Raw genomic sequence first — 12,504 nt, 5'->3', positions numbered from 1 at the left:
GTTTAGATATATCAGTGGTTCTCAACTCCTGTCCTCAGGACCCACTAACAACCAGATTTTAGGGGTTACCTTAGGGAGATGCAGACTAGAATACTGCAATCACTGAGCAGCAAATTATATTAACTGTGATGTATTTCAGTTATCTTGCAAATCTGGCCTGTTAGTGGGTCTTGAGGACAGGAGTTGAGAACTACTGAAATATATTCTATTGATTCTAATTACTGAAATATTCATTGTTTCTTGTATTACCTTTGTTATTTCCTTATTACAACATTTGTCTGTGTCTAGATACGGGTAATAAATGTAAAATTTTCTGCACTGCAAAGAAAAAAGATAAGACAAATAAGAAAAATCTGAATCAGGTGTTAAAGTCCATACAGGTTGCTTAATAGCATCAATTATATATAAGCTATAAAAATCCTTACTTGAGCAGAAGCTGTGAGTAGCTGTTAAGATGACACTCTGCAGGATTTTATTTTTGCTTTTACTATCTCAGATGCTTTGCTTCGGAAGTGGCTCCGTAGTAAAACTTACCAATGGAGGATATGAAGATATAGTCTTTGCAATTAATCCTGGAGTTAGTGAGAATGCAAAAATTATTGACAATATAAAGGTAACCTAACTTTCTGAAAAAATTTGCTTTGTAGTATTGCCATCTATCTGTCTACCTATCTCTCATTTTATCTCTCATTTTATCATGTATTATTCATAGTTTTTTTTATTGGTTATTAGCATATATTCTGTGTCAGTAACAATTTTATATGTCTTTCCTTCCACATCATTACTTAAATTTGATCATGGAAAATCATGTACACAATTAAAAATGATGCTTAACTATATCATACATTATTATAAAAAGATTATTTTTTAAAGTACCAAACTGTAATGTAGGGTGGGCCACTAGTTTTCATGTCTGTTCACAACATGAAAATAGATTACTGAGCTACATGATTTTTTAATTATGTATAGTTGGGTTTTTAAAGAAGTCTGTTTTGGGTAACAGGTTCAGAGCTATTAAAAAAAATGTAACTTAAATATTGAGACTTACTTGCTTATAAAGAAGAATGAAGATTCCATTAGTTATTGAGCAAAGTGAAGTGTACACAGCAAAGGCATAATGCTTTTTGAGAACCATCTTCCTTTGTCTATATCTAAGTATTTTATTTCTATGTGACTATTTTTCCTATTGGTGGAGAGGTTTTGAGAATGTACTTTAATTATATAAATATATATCTTTTTTTAATTCAGGATCAGGTAATACAGCAAACAAAGACTCGCTTAGAAATACCATAGTATTTCTGATGACATACAGAGAATAAAGGGTTGAAATTTAATAGAGTTGTCTTACTTGTAAATTAGGCTTTCTGTAGAAAGAAATGTTGATTCCAATTCAAATTTCTTACAGAAATGTGTTATGCATTTAAAATAATTAAAATATTCTACGAATTGCTACAAATACAATTCACACTTTTAACACACAGACTTGGTGCTGGACATGCGAAGGTTGGAACATTTCGTGTTTCTTACAATCCCGCCCTGTATTTGCTAGAATAGATTGCAAATTACAGCCGCTGAAACAGAGGCGTAACTAAAACCCCCAGTGCAAGAAACCATGAAGGGTCCCCCTGACTACCGGGGCCCTACCCAGGACCCTTTCCATCGGTCCCAGGGCCCTTTTCTCCGAGCCCGGGGCCTTTCCCATTCATCCTGGGGCCCTTTACTTCCATTGCGGGGCCCTTTTCACATGTTTGCAGAAGGTACCCTTCCTACCGTCTTGGGCCCCCCATGGTGGCGGAGCACCAGGGCCCAGCTGCAAGTGCAACTATTGCGACCCTGGTAGTTCCACCACTGCTCTGAAATGTGTGGAGAAATAACTGGAGAATTTGAATATTGTAACTGGTGTTAAGATCGGGAGAATTGGTAATGTGCACAGTAATGGCTGTGCATATGAGGTGGAAAACATATTTGTCAATTGACTGGACTGTTGTTGATCTCTGAATCATAGGTCCTTCAACCAGGTTTGGATCTTTCTATCAATTACTTATTGATCTGTGGTGAATACTGTTGCATTAAAGAAGAACATACAAGGTATTTTGTTACTGACATAATCCAAGAGATTACAATTTATAAACCATATACATATGTCAGGAGAACATGGGATTGTTGAGTAGCCTAATTGTTTGGCATCACCCAGGAAAATTGCCTCTTTGTCCTTCGTTTCTAAGCACGTCTTGGCATCACAGGTAGACTTTTTACCTAGAACTCCAATGTTATCAAATTTTATAGCTACATAAATAGACACTCAGTCCAGATTTATATGTACCAGTGTTCTCAAGGTTCAAAGTGTTAGGAGTAAATTTTCATGTAATAAACATGATCCTCTGTGACCCTTAAACATTATTTTTTTTTTTTAAACAACCGTGACTAACTAAGTTTAACATTGGGCAATCTGTATGCCTTGTTTTATTGGTGTAAATATGGATCATTTCCTCTATTTTGTTTGGATAGTCTTTAAATAAATAATACACCTGTCCATAGTCCAGTTCTAATTGACAGTGTCATCATAGATATAGTGTATTGATAAAATGTATTTGGAAAATTACAGCAATCAACCACCTCAAGTGACATTTTAAAAAATCTAGCAACCCATTCCTCACTCAGATATAAACTGGCTATAAATCATATTTAATTACTAGTTTGCACTGTGTGAATGTATTTACAGTGACAATAATACATGTATACTTTTTTGTTTTTTCAAGAGCATGGTTAAAGAAGCGTCAAGTTATTTATTCACAGCAACACAAAACAGACTGTTTATACGGAGTGTAAAAATTCTAATACCATTTACATGGCCAAAGAATGGTTATGAAAAAGTAAGAACAGAAACATATGATAAGGTAAGAAATTACACATTTTTTTTGTTTTAACATAGATGATATTATGATGCATATACTGTATTTATTAAGCATGTAAGAGTGCTTCATTTACAGTAATTTTTGTTGACTGTATTCCATCGGCATTACTTACTGCTTTATAGGAAGGGCTCCAAAGCATGAAATGTCCTCTGTTTCAAAATTATTGCCGCAAACAAGAGATCACTTCGATAACCAAAATGAACTGCTGCTAAAAGCCAACAATCCACTCATCTCTGTGGTTTCAGGTGTTGGCCGAAGGAGCTACTCAATACTCCCCACATGAAATTAACAAACAAGTTGGCCACACTCCAATAACATCACCCTTCACATACTGTATTTTTATTATTCCAGGACTAGATCACAGAAACGTCCATGCAGACAAAGCCCCCTGCTGATATTTTTGATCCAAAAGGGGGCTTAATCAAAGAGAGGTCAAGAGATCTCTATTAAGCTCCTTTAGGATGAAATGTGTCAGTGGGGTTTGGTCTGAGTGGCCTCTTCTGTGATCAAGTCCCGGAATAATAAAACTGTAAAAGCTGACGTCATTGGGGTGTGGCCAACTCGTTTATTTATTCCCAGGAAGTACTTTGCTTCTTTGTTAAGACAACAACTAAGAATATTACTTCCTCATTGGGTCATTATTATCACGGGGGGTGTGAAGGAGACCATGTTCTTTTAGTGCATGAGTAGTATGGGTTCTAAGCACTCTGCTATTATTTAAAAGTACTTATATGTCATTGAGTAGAACATATGTTTGATGGAGCAAGTAATTGGCTCAGCTTCAGAGAATCACCAACACAGCAAATTTTTCTATTGCTCTCCCCTTTCTACAGTTGACCCCAGAGGGTTAGGTACTGTATGCCACTTAAACATCTTTAGTCTGCAAAAGCATACATTCTGTTGGAAATCACTCCTTTTACTTCCTTATAGAAAAGCTTTTTAAATAACATTTCACTGAACGAGTAAACACTGCATTTGTTAATGTCATACATATCTCTACCCAGTTCATCACTATAATGGCTCTGCATGAGCATCTTGCAGACAAAGCTTCTTCCTTTGAAAAACTCTGTCAGTTCAATCTACTACTATTTAGCCTACCCATGCTTCCCTGCTGCTCCTTACCTCTGCAGACCTAACCCTATGTGAGCTCCATCTCGGATGATTCATCTTCATGATGTCACCACCTTCCTCATGTGACAGTGTTCAGGCCTTACTATTGGCCACTCAGGCTCCAGCAAAGCATTATATGGGGAGGTCACATGCACTCCCTTACCTGGAAGCATCAGGTACGGGTATTTTGGAGTCACCCTGCTGGAGCAACCAAGTGGCAGGGAAGTGTAGTGAGAATAGGTATAAATGGATCAGGGGTAGGTTTTAAATAGGACAGAGCCTCTTTACATTTAACAGTAACGCAGAATGTAACTTTAATATTACAATTGTCTCTTTTTAATTAGGCAGATATTATCATCGCATCACCGCATGTGAAGTATGGATATGACCCATATACATTACAGTATGGACAATGTGGTGAAAAAGGGAGATACATTCATTTCACCCCTGAGTTCTTAGTAGAGGACAGTGCGATATATTTATATGGACCACGAGGTAACCATCCAATACTCATTTATTTATCACATGTATTTGCAGTGAGAAACTTTAATTAATTAAAGTGGTTGTAAACATGGAATATGAACAAAGCATTTACATATACATTAGTGTGTACTTGTCTCAATCAAGAGCACTAAGCGTAATTTCTGTCTGCTGCCTCTTTCCTCTGCTATCTGCATGAGTCACTTCTGACATGTTTTCCTGACACCAAGAGAAAAAAAGGTGACAGCGCAGGGAACATACAGCCTGTGATTGACAGCCTCTGTTTCCGGTGTGCTGTGTGAAGGGGGAGGTTTCCCTTTACTCCAATTAGCTCTCACAGAGCTCTGTGGAGTGTGACTTCAGCTCCCCTGTTCCATACATATGCTTTTATAACCTTACATAAGAACTTCAGGAGTACTTAGAATGCAGTAGTCAGAAGTATGATATGTAAAACACAGTGTGGGGAATTTATGAAAACTGGATCAGACAAATTCTGGAGCAATTGAGCATGGCAACCAATCAGCTTCTATAGTCAACTTGTCCAGTTAAGCTTTGAAAATGAAAGCTATAAGATGATTGGTTGCCATGCACAGCTGCTCTAAATTCTGCCTTCTCCTGTTTTGATAAATTAGTATCTATACAGCAGGGGTATGTAACGCACAGGTCACTTTACAGAGTACGACTAAAATTACCCCTCTTTCCAGTACAATTCACCCTCCCCCCCAGCCCATATCCCTTACATTATAGATCTCCCTAACATCCCTAAATACCCCCTTCCAGCCTACCTCCCAGTACAAACCACTCAGTAAAGGTTCCCCTCCCAGCATAGACTGACCCCCATAGCACAGACCCCTAAGAACAGACTTCCCACCCAGCACAGACCCCAACACAGACCACCTCAGTACAAATGAACCCCCTCGCAGCAAAAACATCTCAGTAGACTCCCCCCCCCCCATCCCCGGCACACACAAACCTCCCCAGCACAGACTGCCCCCCCCCCCCAAGCAGGGACCTCTTTGCACAGGCTGACCCAATCAGCACAGACTAACCATAACCCCCCCCCAGCACAAATACCTCAATAGAGATGGAACCCCCCCAGCACAAACCCCTCAGTACAGACTCCCCCTATTTCCTACCCCTAGTAAACACCACTCAGTTATAGAACCCCCCCCCCCCCCCAGTACAGACCTCTCAGTAGTAGAAGCCCCCCTTACCCGAATGCTGACCCTAAGAAAAAAGATCTCTCAATTACCCCCATCAACACAGTGTTACTGGGTGAATCCCTCCTACAGCTCTGCTGTGTTCTGCCAGCCCTGCATCTATAGCCTCCAGCAGTAATCGCATAAAAAAATGCAAAAGGCTGGCTGTACTGAAGTCGATTGGTGAATCGACTTCAATACAACCAGCCTGCACATAGATCTATTGAATCCCAGCTAAGATCCCTACTGAATCGGTAGAGATTCGCTCCATCTATGGACGGCTTTAGCAACATTGTATCGATTCTGTATAGCAGTTCCCTTTCTGCAATAGCTGATTCATTACTATCATTGTTGAGCACAGGGATCTCCATACATTTAGGAAGAGGTCTTTGTCATATTATTTCCTCTTCTGGCCAAATGTTCTTAGCCTGTAGTGTTAGGCTATCTTCTATTTTGATCAAATGTTGTTTATCTCCTCTGACTGAATGTTCTTAAAGTGGTAGTTAAGTCTAGAAATGTTTTTTTTTTTTAAATGGTTCCTTGCAGGTTAAAGCCATAATGTATAAACCTGCACCACATACTAGCACATTATGACAGATGTAACTTTCAAGTGAAGCCCTGGCTGCTGAGCTCTCATTGCTTCCGACACTTCCATCTTCTCCACGGCTTACTTCCAGATTCATGCTCTCTGGCCATTTGAATGGCCGGGCCACAATGACATCACCAAGGCCATCATGGCCTGATGCTCTCTGCCTCTACAGCACACTCAGTGATCGGTTAATGTAGATAATACTGCGCATGCGCCGGTGACATAATTGGCTGGCAAGTGGCAATATCTAATATACTGCGCAAGTTCAAGCCGTTTCAAAGGAACCTACAGGTAGAACTTTTTATAAACTTAACTGTAGTGCTAAATTAAACCTTTGACATTACTACCGCTTTAAGACTATTTTCTCCTAAGAACAAAAGTTAGAGAATGTTACATTCATCCCGCGAAATACAACAAATAGAAACTCACAAATATTACAAACATTACAGGGATTATTTGTGACTTTTGCATGAATACTAAACTATTCGCACAGGAAAAATTCTTTATAAATAGATTCCTTAAAGTGGAACTACGAGCAAAAATAAAAAATGGCATATATATTGCAGTCTGTCACTAGCACTACCACAGCAGTTGTTATTTTCTGAGTCCCCCAGTAAAACTGTTTTATTACCTGTTACATGGAAGGGGGGCTTTGTTAATGCTTTTGACGTGCATCATTATATGTATATTTTTTATTTTGCCTATTGTTACACTTTTTAAGGAAAACCAGTACTAAGAAAACTATAAAGGTTGTCATTGCTGACCTCCTTCTGAAAATGGTAATCCATGGCTTCAATACAATTAGAGTGACTGCCCTGGAACAAGCATGCAGCCAGTGAGGTCAGAAGTGTACATCTTTTTTTCCAGGTCAGCAACTCAAAAAGTATTGAAGTCACTCTATTAGTATGATGGCCAAGGAAAGGAGATGGTCAGAAAAAGCAAAACCAATATATCTTCACTAAAGGATTCCTTTATTCTTAAAGGAGGAATGCAGTATCTTTTCAAGCTATTTGCTTGTAATTTTATTTCCTATAACATGTAGGGACACTGTTAACATTAAAGTGGTTGTAATTCTCAGGCATGAAACATGAAGAAAGCACATCCCTCTATCGTGTGTACGTGCCTCAATCCAGAGCACTAAGTGTAATTTCTCTCTGCTGCCTTGTTCCTTTGCTATCGGCATGCATTACTTCTGAAATGTTTTCCTGACACCAAGAGAAAAAAGGTGACAGGGGACTGCAGCACGCAGCCTGTGATTCACAGTTCCTGTGTGCTGTGTGAAGGGGTGTGTGTCCCTTTTTTCCAGTCAGCTCTCACTAAGCTCTGCAGAGTGTAACCTCAGCTCCCTGCCCCCTGCTTTCTAAAAGCTCAAACAAGCTGTAAAAGTTCTGCACTTTACATGGTTGTAGGAAAAAATTGTTACAGATAAACAGGTACAATTTGTATAAGAGGATTTTTTGTCTCTGTGTATCATCTGAGGCTAGTAACTTCATTGGGTATATGTGAGGGTTTATAAACACTATAAATGAGTGTGAATGTCACCTGGAGATAGCATACACCAGGAGAGGTATTATCACCCTCTGGCCCCAGCTGACTTCTGCTCCTCTACTCACTGGGGCCAAGAGTGTGCTTATACAAATAGTTTGGAGTAAAGGGTAAGGTTTACCGCCTAATACACAAAGCTAAACATAGTCATTGACACCCTGACATCATAGATGTGCACAGGGAGTGTGCCAGGTGTGTCTGGGCACACCCTAACCACTAGGTGCAATGCAGATTCCCCTTAGTTCCAAGGCTTCCCCCTGTGTTGCCCACCCCCTGCCCCGCAGTGCTGCTGGCTTCCCTCCTCTTCTCCCGGCTGCCGTGGGGGCAGTTTTAATTTGCAGGCGAAGAGGCTAGTAAATGTCATTTACCGGCCCCTTCCTTTTACAAATTAACACATTGAACACACTCACTCACTGCGTTCATTCATAACTGTTTACTATGCTTTACTATGCTTCAGTTTGTGAAAAAACAGGAAGCTGCTCAGCACAGAACACTTCCCATTCATTCATTGTACAGTGCAGCTGAGGCTGCAGAGAAAGGCATGTGTGTATAAACTTTGGAGTGCACAGTCTAATGCAATAGGCTCCGCACACCTATGCCAGAAATAGTGTTTTGTATGTTTTCCTGTAAACTTTAAATAATGAAGTTACCTGTACACTATTCTCTTGTGTCTGCAGGAAGAGTGTTTGTCCATGAATGGGCTCATTTAAGATGGGGTGTCTTTGATGAATACAATAATGATGTTCCCTTTTACATTTCAAATGGTCTTACAATAGAAGCTACAAGGTAAATTTAAGATATCCAACATTTATCTATTATTAAATATATCATCACCATATATTTCTCTGTATACTCACACTGTGTATATTTTTAGGATAAACCTAGGGGTTTGATATCCTTAACAACAGTTTTCTATTTTGGGGGTTTTGTGAACCATTAATCCTTTATAACGGCTTTTAAAATCACTATTGAGTTTAACTGAAAGCTCAACTCTGGGAAACTTTAAAGCGGTATTAAACCCAAAAGCAAACATTTACTACATTTCAGTTTACCGATTCTTAGATATGATGGCTGCTTTAGCTTTCTTTTTTTGGTTTTCTTTCTTTTACCTGGTGATCTAGCCAGTTTAATCTCACGTTTTTTAACAGAACAAGGTGTCCTGTAGGTGTAGAAATTAGAGGGTTGAAATAAACTATGTACCACCAACAGGGGTGCTTACAAAAATCAGCTTTTATTTATTTATGTAAAACCTTTACCCCCAAAAGGAACACAACTGTTGTTGTAACTGCTTACAAGTTACAAACTGCTTAACTGCTTACAACTGCTTAACCTCTTGCCAACCGCCCACCGCAGATATACTGCAGCAGGGCGGCTTGGCTGCACAAAATCACGTAGATATACGGAATTTTGTGCACGAGGTCTCGGCGGCGCGCACGATTGCCGCTTGCCTTCTGCGATCATCAGAGAAACTGACAGAAGACCCGCCTGCTTATGTAAACAAAGCAGGCGAGTCTTCTGTTACACAGGCAGAGATCAGGAGTTTCAGGTAAGCCTGTCACAGAGCCATTCCCCACACAGTCGCTAATCACAGTTAGGCATACATAACCCCTTTGATCATCCCCAGTGTTAACCCCTTCCCTGCCAGTGTCATTTATCTAGTAACAGTGCATATTATTTAGCACTGATTACTGTATTAATGTCACTGGTACCCCCAAAAGTGTAAAAAATGTCAGTTAGGGGTCCACATACTGTCCGCCGCAATGTCGCAGTACCGCTAAAAAATGCTGATCGCGGCCATTACTAATAAAAACAAAAAATAAATAAAAAAAAAACAAAAATCTATCCCGTAGTTTGTAAATGCACAAACGAATTAAAATACGCTTTTTGGGATTTTTTTTTTTTTTACCAAAAATATGTAGCTGAATACAAATTGGCCTAAACTGATAAAAAAAATGGATTTTTTACATTTTTTTATTGGGAATGTTTTATAGCCGAAAGTAAAAAATATGGCATTTTTTTCGAAATTGTCTCTCTTTTTTTGTTTATAGCGCAAAATCTAAAAACCGCAGAGGTGATCAAGTACCACCAAAAGAAAGCTCTATTTGTGGGAAAAAAGGACATCAATTGTATTTGGGTACAGCATTGCATGACAGTGCAATTTTTCATTAAAGTATTGCAGTGCTGAATCGCAAAAAATGGCCTGGTCATTAAGGGGGTAAAACCTTCCGGAGCTGAAGTGGTTAAAATGTGAACTGGAGTTTGGCTTCAGTTTGTTAGTTCATCCAAATCTGCTAGTGCATCTAACACTCCGCTCCCTCCAGGCTGCCAATGCTGCTGCCCAAAGGTGTCACTGTGCTCCTTCATCCAGAGCGAGGGCACTCTAATACAGGAGGTGTGTTACCGGACAGATCAACAGGTGAAGACAGAAGGAAAAAGCCTAAAAAAGAAAAGTAATGCAGCCATCACATGTAATGATTGTTAAGCTGCAGTATATTAGATTTTTTTTTTTTGGGTTAATACCGCTTTAAACTTCTTCCTGCCAGTGGGGCTTCATCACTGCAAGGGTTAATTCCTTGTTTAGATCTAGGGGACACAGAAAAGAAGATTTAGTTACCCATGTATTTGCTCCTTCACGCTGCTGGATCGGTCCCTTCGGTGTCTTCTCCCCCACACTCTAGCGGATTAAGGTCCTGATGTCATCAAGGCCAAAGCAAGGTCTATAGCCCTGTAATGGATGTTATGATGCTGAGTGACAGTCCATTGCCAGAGCATAGGGAGAGCCATCTGCCTGGACAGCAGAGGATCCGGTAAGTGAAAATGCTTCTCCTCTCCCCTAGGCAAATAAAAACAGGTAAATCTTGTAGTGCAGGCAAAGCCCCACTGCAGGCGATCATCATCTGACTGGCCTTGCCACAAGGATATCATGGACCGTGGCACGGGGCTCTGAAGGTACAGCATGGGTATGCCATCCCTTCAGAATGCATGCTGCATTCAGTGTGAATATCACATAAAAGTGCAGTTTTAGGTGATATTTACGCAGGCTTTTTTTCAGTGGAAATGCAGGGGAACGCAGTTCCAGCACCTCCAGTACAGAATGCATGTGATGTGTGTAATGACGGAGGGTCTATTGATGCTGGCTGCTGGGGAATCTATTGTTCCTGGTGGGGTTCCATTTATTTTTTTGCATGGAGTTCTATTGCTGGCGATGTGGTCTATTGTTTCTGCTGGGGGATATATTATTGCTTGGGGTCAGTTGTTGCTGAAAGGGATCTACTGTTGCTGGCTAGTGGGGGATATATTGTTGCTGGAGAGCATCTATTTTTGTGTGGCAGTCTATCGTTTCTGGGGAGGTCTATTGTTGCTGGTGGGGGATCTATTGTTTCTGGTTGGGTTTATGTTGCTGGGGGGTCAGCTGTTGCTGGCTACTGGAGAGTATATTGATGCTGGGCTGGCTGCTTGGAAATCGTTTGCTACTGCCGGGGTCGATTGTTGTTGAGGTCCACTGTTGCTGGGGGTCTATTGTTGCTGGGGAGAGTCTATTGCTGCTGGATGCAGGGGATCTACTTTAATGATTTTCTTGGTAATATTCCATACATTCCATACAAATTACTTAGTACTACCAAATTATACTTCTGAATCCTCTAATGATAGTTCTGTATTCTTTAAAAGGGGTGGTATTGGGAGGTGGGTAGGGGGTAGGGGGTGGATCCAAGGAAATGTGCTCGGAGGTGGGTAAGGGCGGAGACAACAAGTAACCCAGAAGGATTTCCTGCACCGATTCTCTGAGAAAAAAAAAAAAGCCCTGTATTCACGGTACCTACAGGTAAGGCTTGTTATAGAATCACTCAAGGTGCCTTTCCCACTGCGTCAAGGGTTGTTCTCCCAGGATAAACATCCGTTGGCTCACTTGTTCCTGCCAGCGTTGTGCAGTACTTGGAAGCTTCTCTTTCCGCCGAAACTGTGCTACCTCTATGGACTCCTGCCAGAGTTCTTGCATTACATTTTTTCTCCAGTTCCCCTTGTCCTTGGCTGACATATGGCCCTGTTCCTTTGCCAGTATGTCTTGTAGCCTCCGCTGGAACTCCACCTCATATGGGGACACTGCCCGGGGGCTAGCTCGCTCCATCTCCTGAGTTCCTCCTTAGACCGAGATGCTGCTGGGATCCTCACTGCATTCCTGGTTTGGGATCTATTCCGAGAAGAATCCCACCACTTGCCATCAGTGTAACAGATCCCCAATACTTGGACCAAGTATTTCTGTCTTAGGTCCCCAGAATCTCAAGTGATGCAGTCCTGGCCCCTCAATTCCCCCCCCCCAAACATCAGCCTCCAGCTTGATGAAGGGTAAAACAAAATGACACTTTATTCACACTCACTTGCAATATATATCAAGTAATTAACATACCTGGCCATCTGGACAGACACAGGTGAATGAGACTGCAACATTATCATAATTAATTCAACAAACAACAAACCCAAAACATAGCCGAATACACATTCCTAGAAGTGTGAACACACTTAACCTCTAAACAGATGAAAGCAGGAGACATAGGCTCTCAGACAGCCCGTCTACATATACAACACACCTTAGTAGAACTGTCAATACACATCCCCCCAGTCAGCATCTGTTTAGTCTCTCTTGTAACAGGCAGCTTTAGGCCTGTAA

General features: G+C 40.7%; 1 protein-coding gene across 1 annotated transcript in view; it reads left to right on the top strand.

Moving 5' to 3' along the window:
- Positions 1–457: 457 nt before the first annotated feature.
- The window catches only part of LOC309561729 (calcium-activated chloride channel regulator 1-like), a gene marked incomplete at its 3' end in the record, with an annotated part of 107,316 nt that continues 95,269 nt past the window's right edge, over positions 458–12,504 (top strand). The window contains exons 1-4 of the mRNA XM_082265722.1: positions 458–613; positions 2,760–2,897; positions 4,370–4,520; positions 8,516–8,624. Of these exons, the coding sequence (XP_082121848.1) occupies positions 497–613; positions 2,760–2,897; positions 4,370–4,520; positions 8,516–8,624 (515 nt within the window). The 5' untranslated portion in view covers positions 458–496. The remainder of the gene's footprint in view (positions 614–2,759; positions 2,898–4,369; positions 4,521–8,515; positions 8,625–12,504) is intronic.

This window comes from Pelophylax lessonae, assembly GCF_965119305.1.
Source record: "Pelophylax lessonae genome assembly, chromosome: 8".
Classification (NCBI taxonomy): domain Eukaryota; kingdom Metazoa; phylum Chordata; class Amphibia; order Anura; family Ranidae; genus Pelophylax; species Pelophylax lessonae.
The sequence above is the reverse complement of the archived record's forward strand: the minus strand, read 5'-3'. Positions and strand labels throughout refer to the sequence as shown.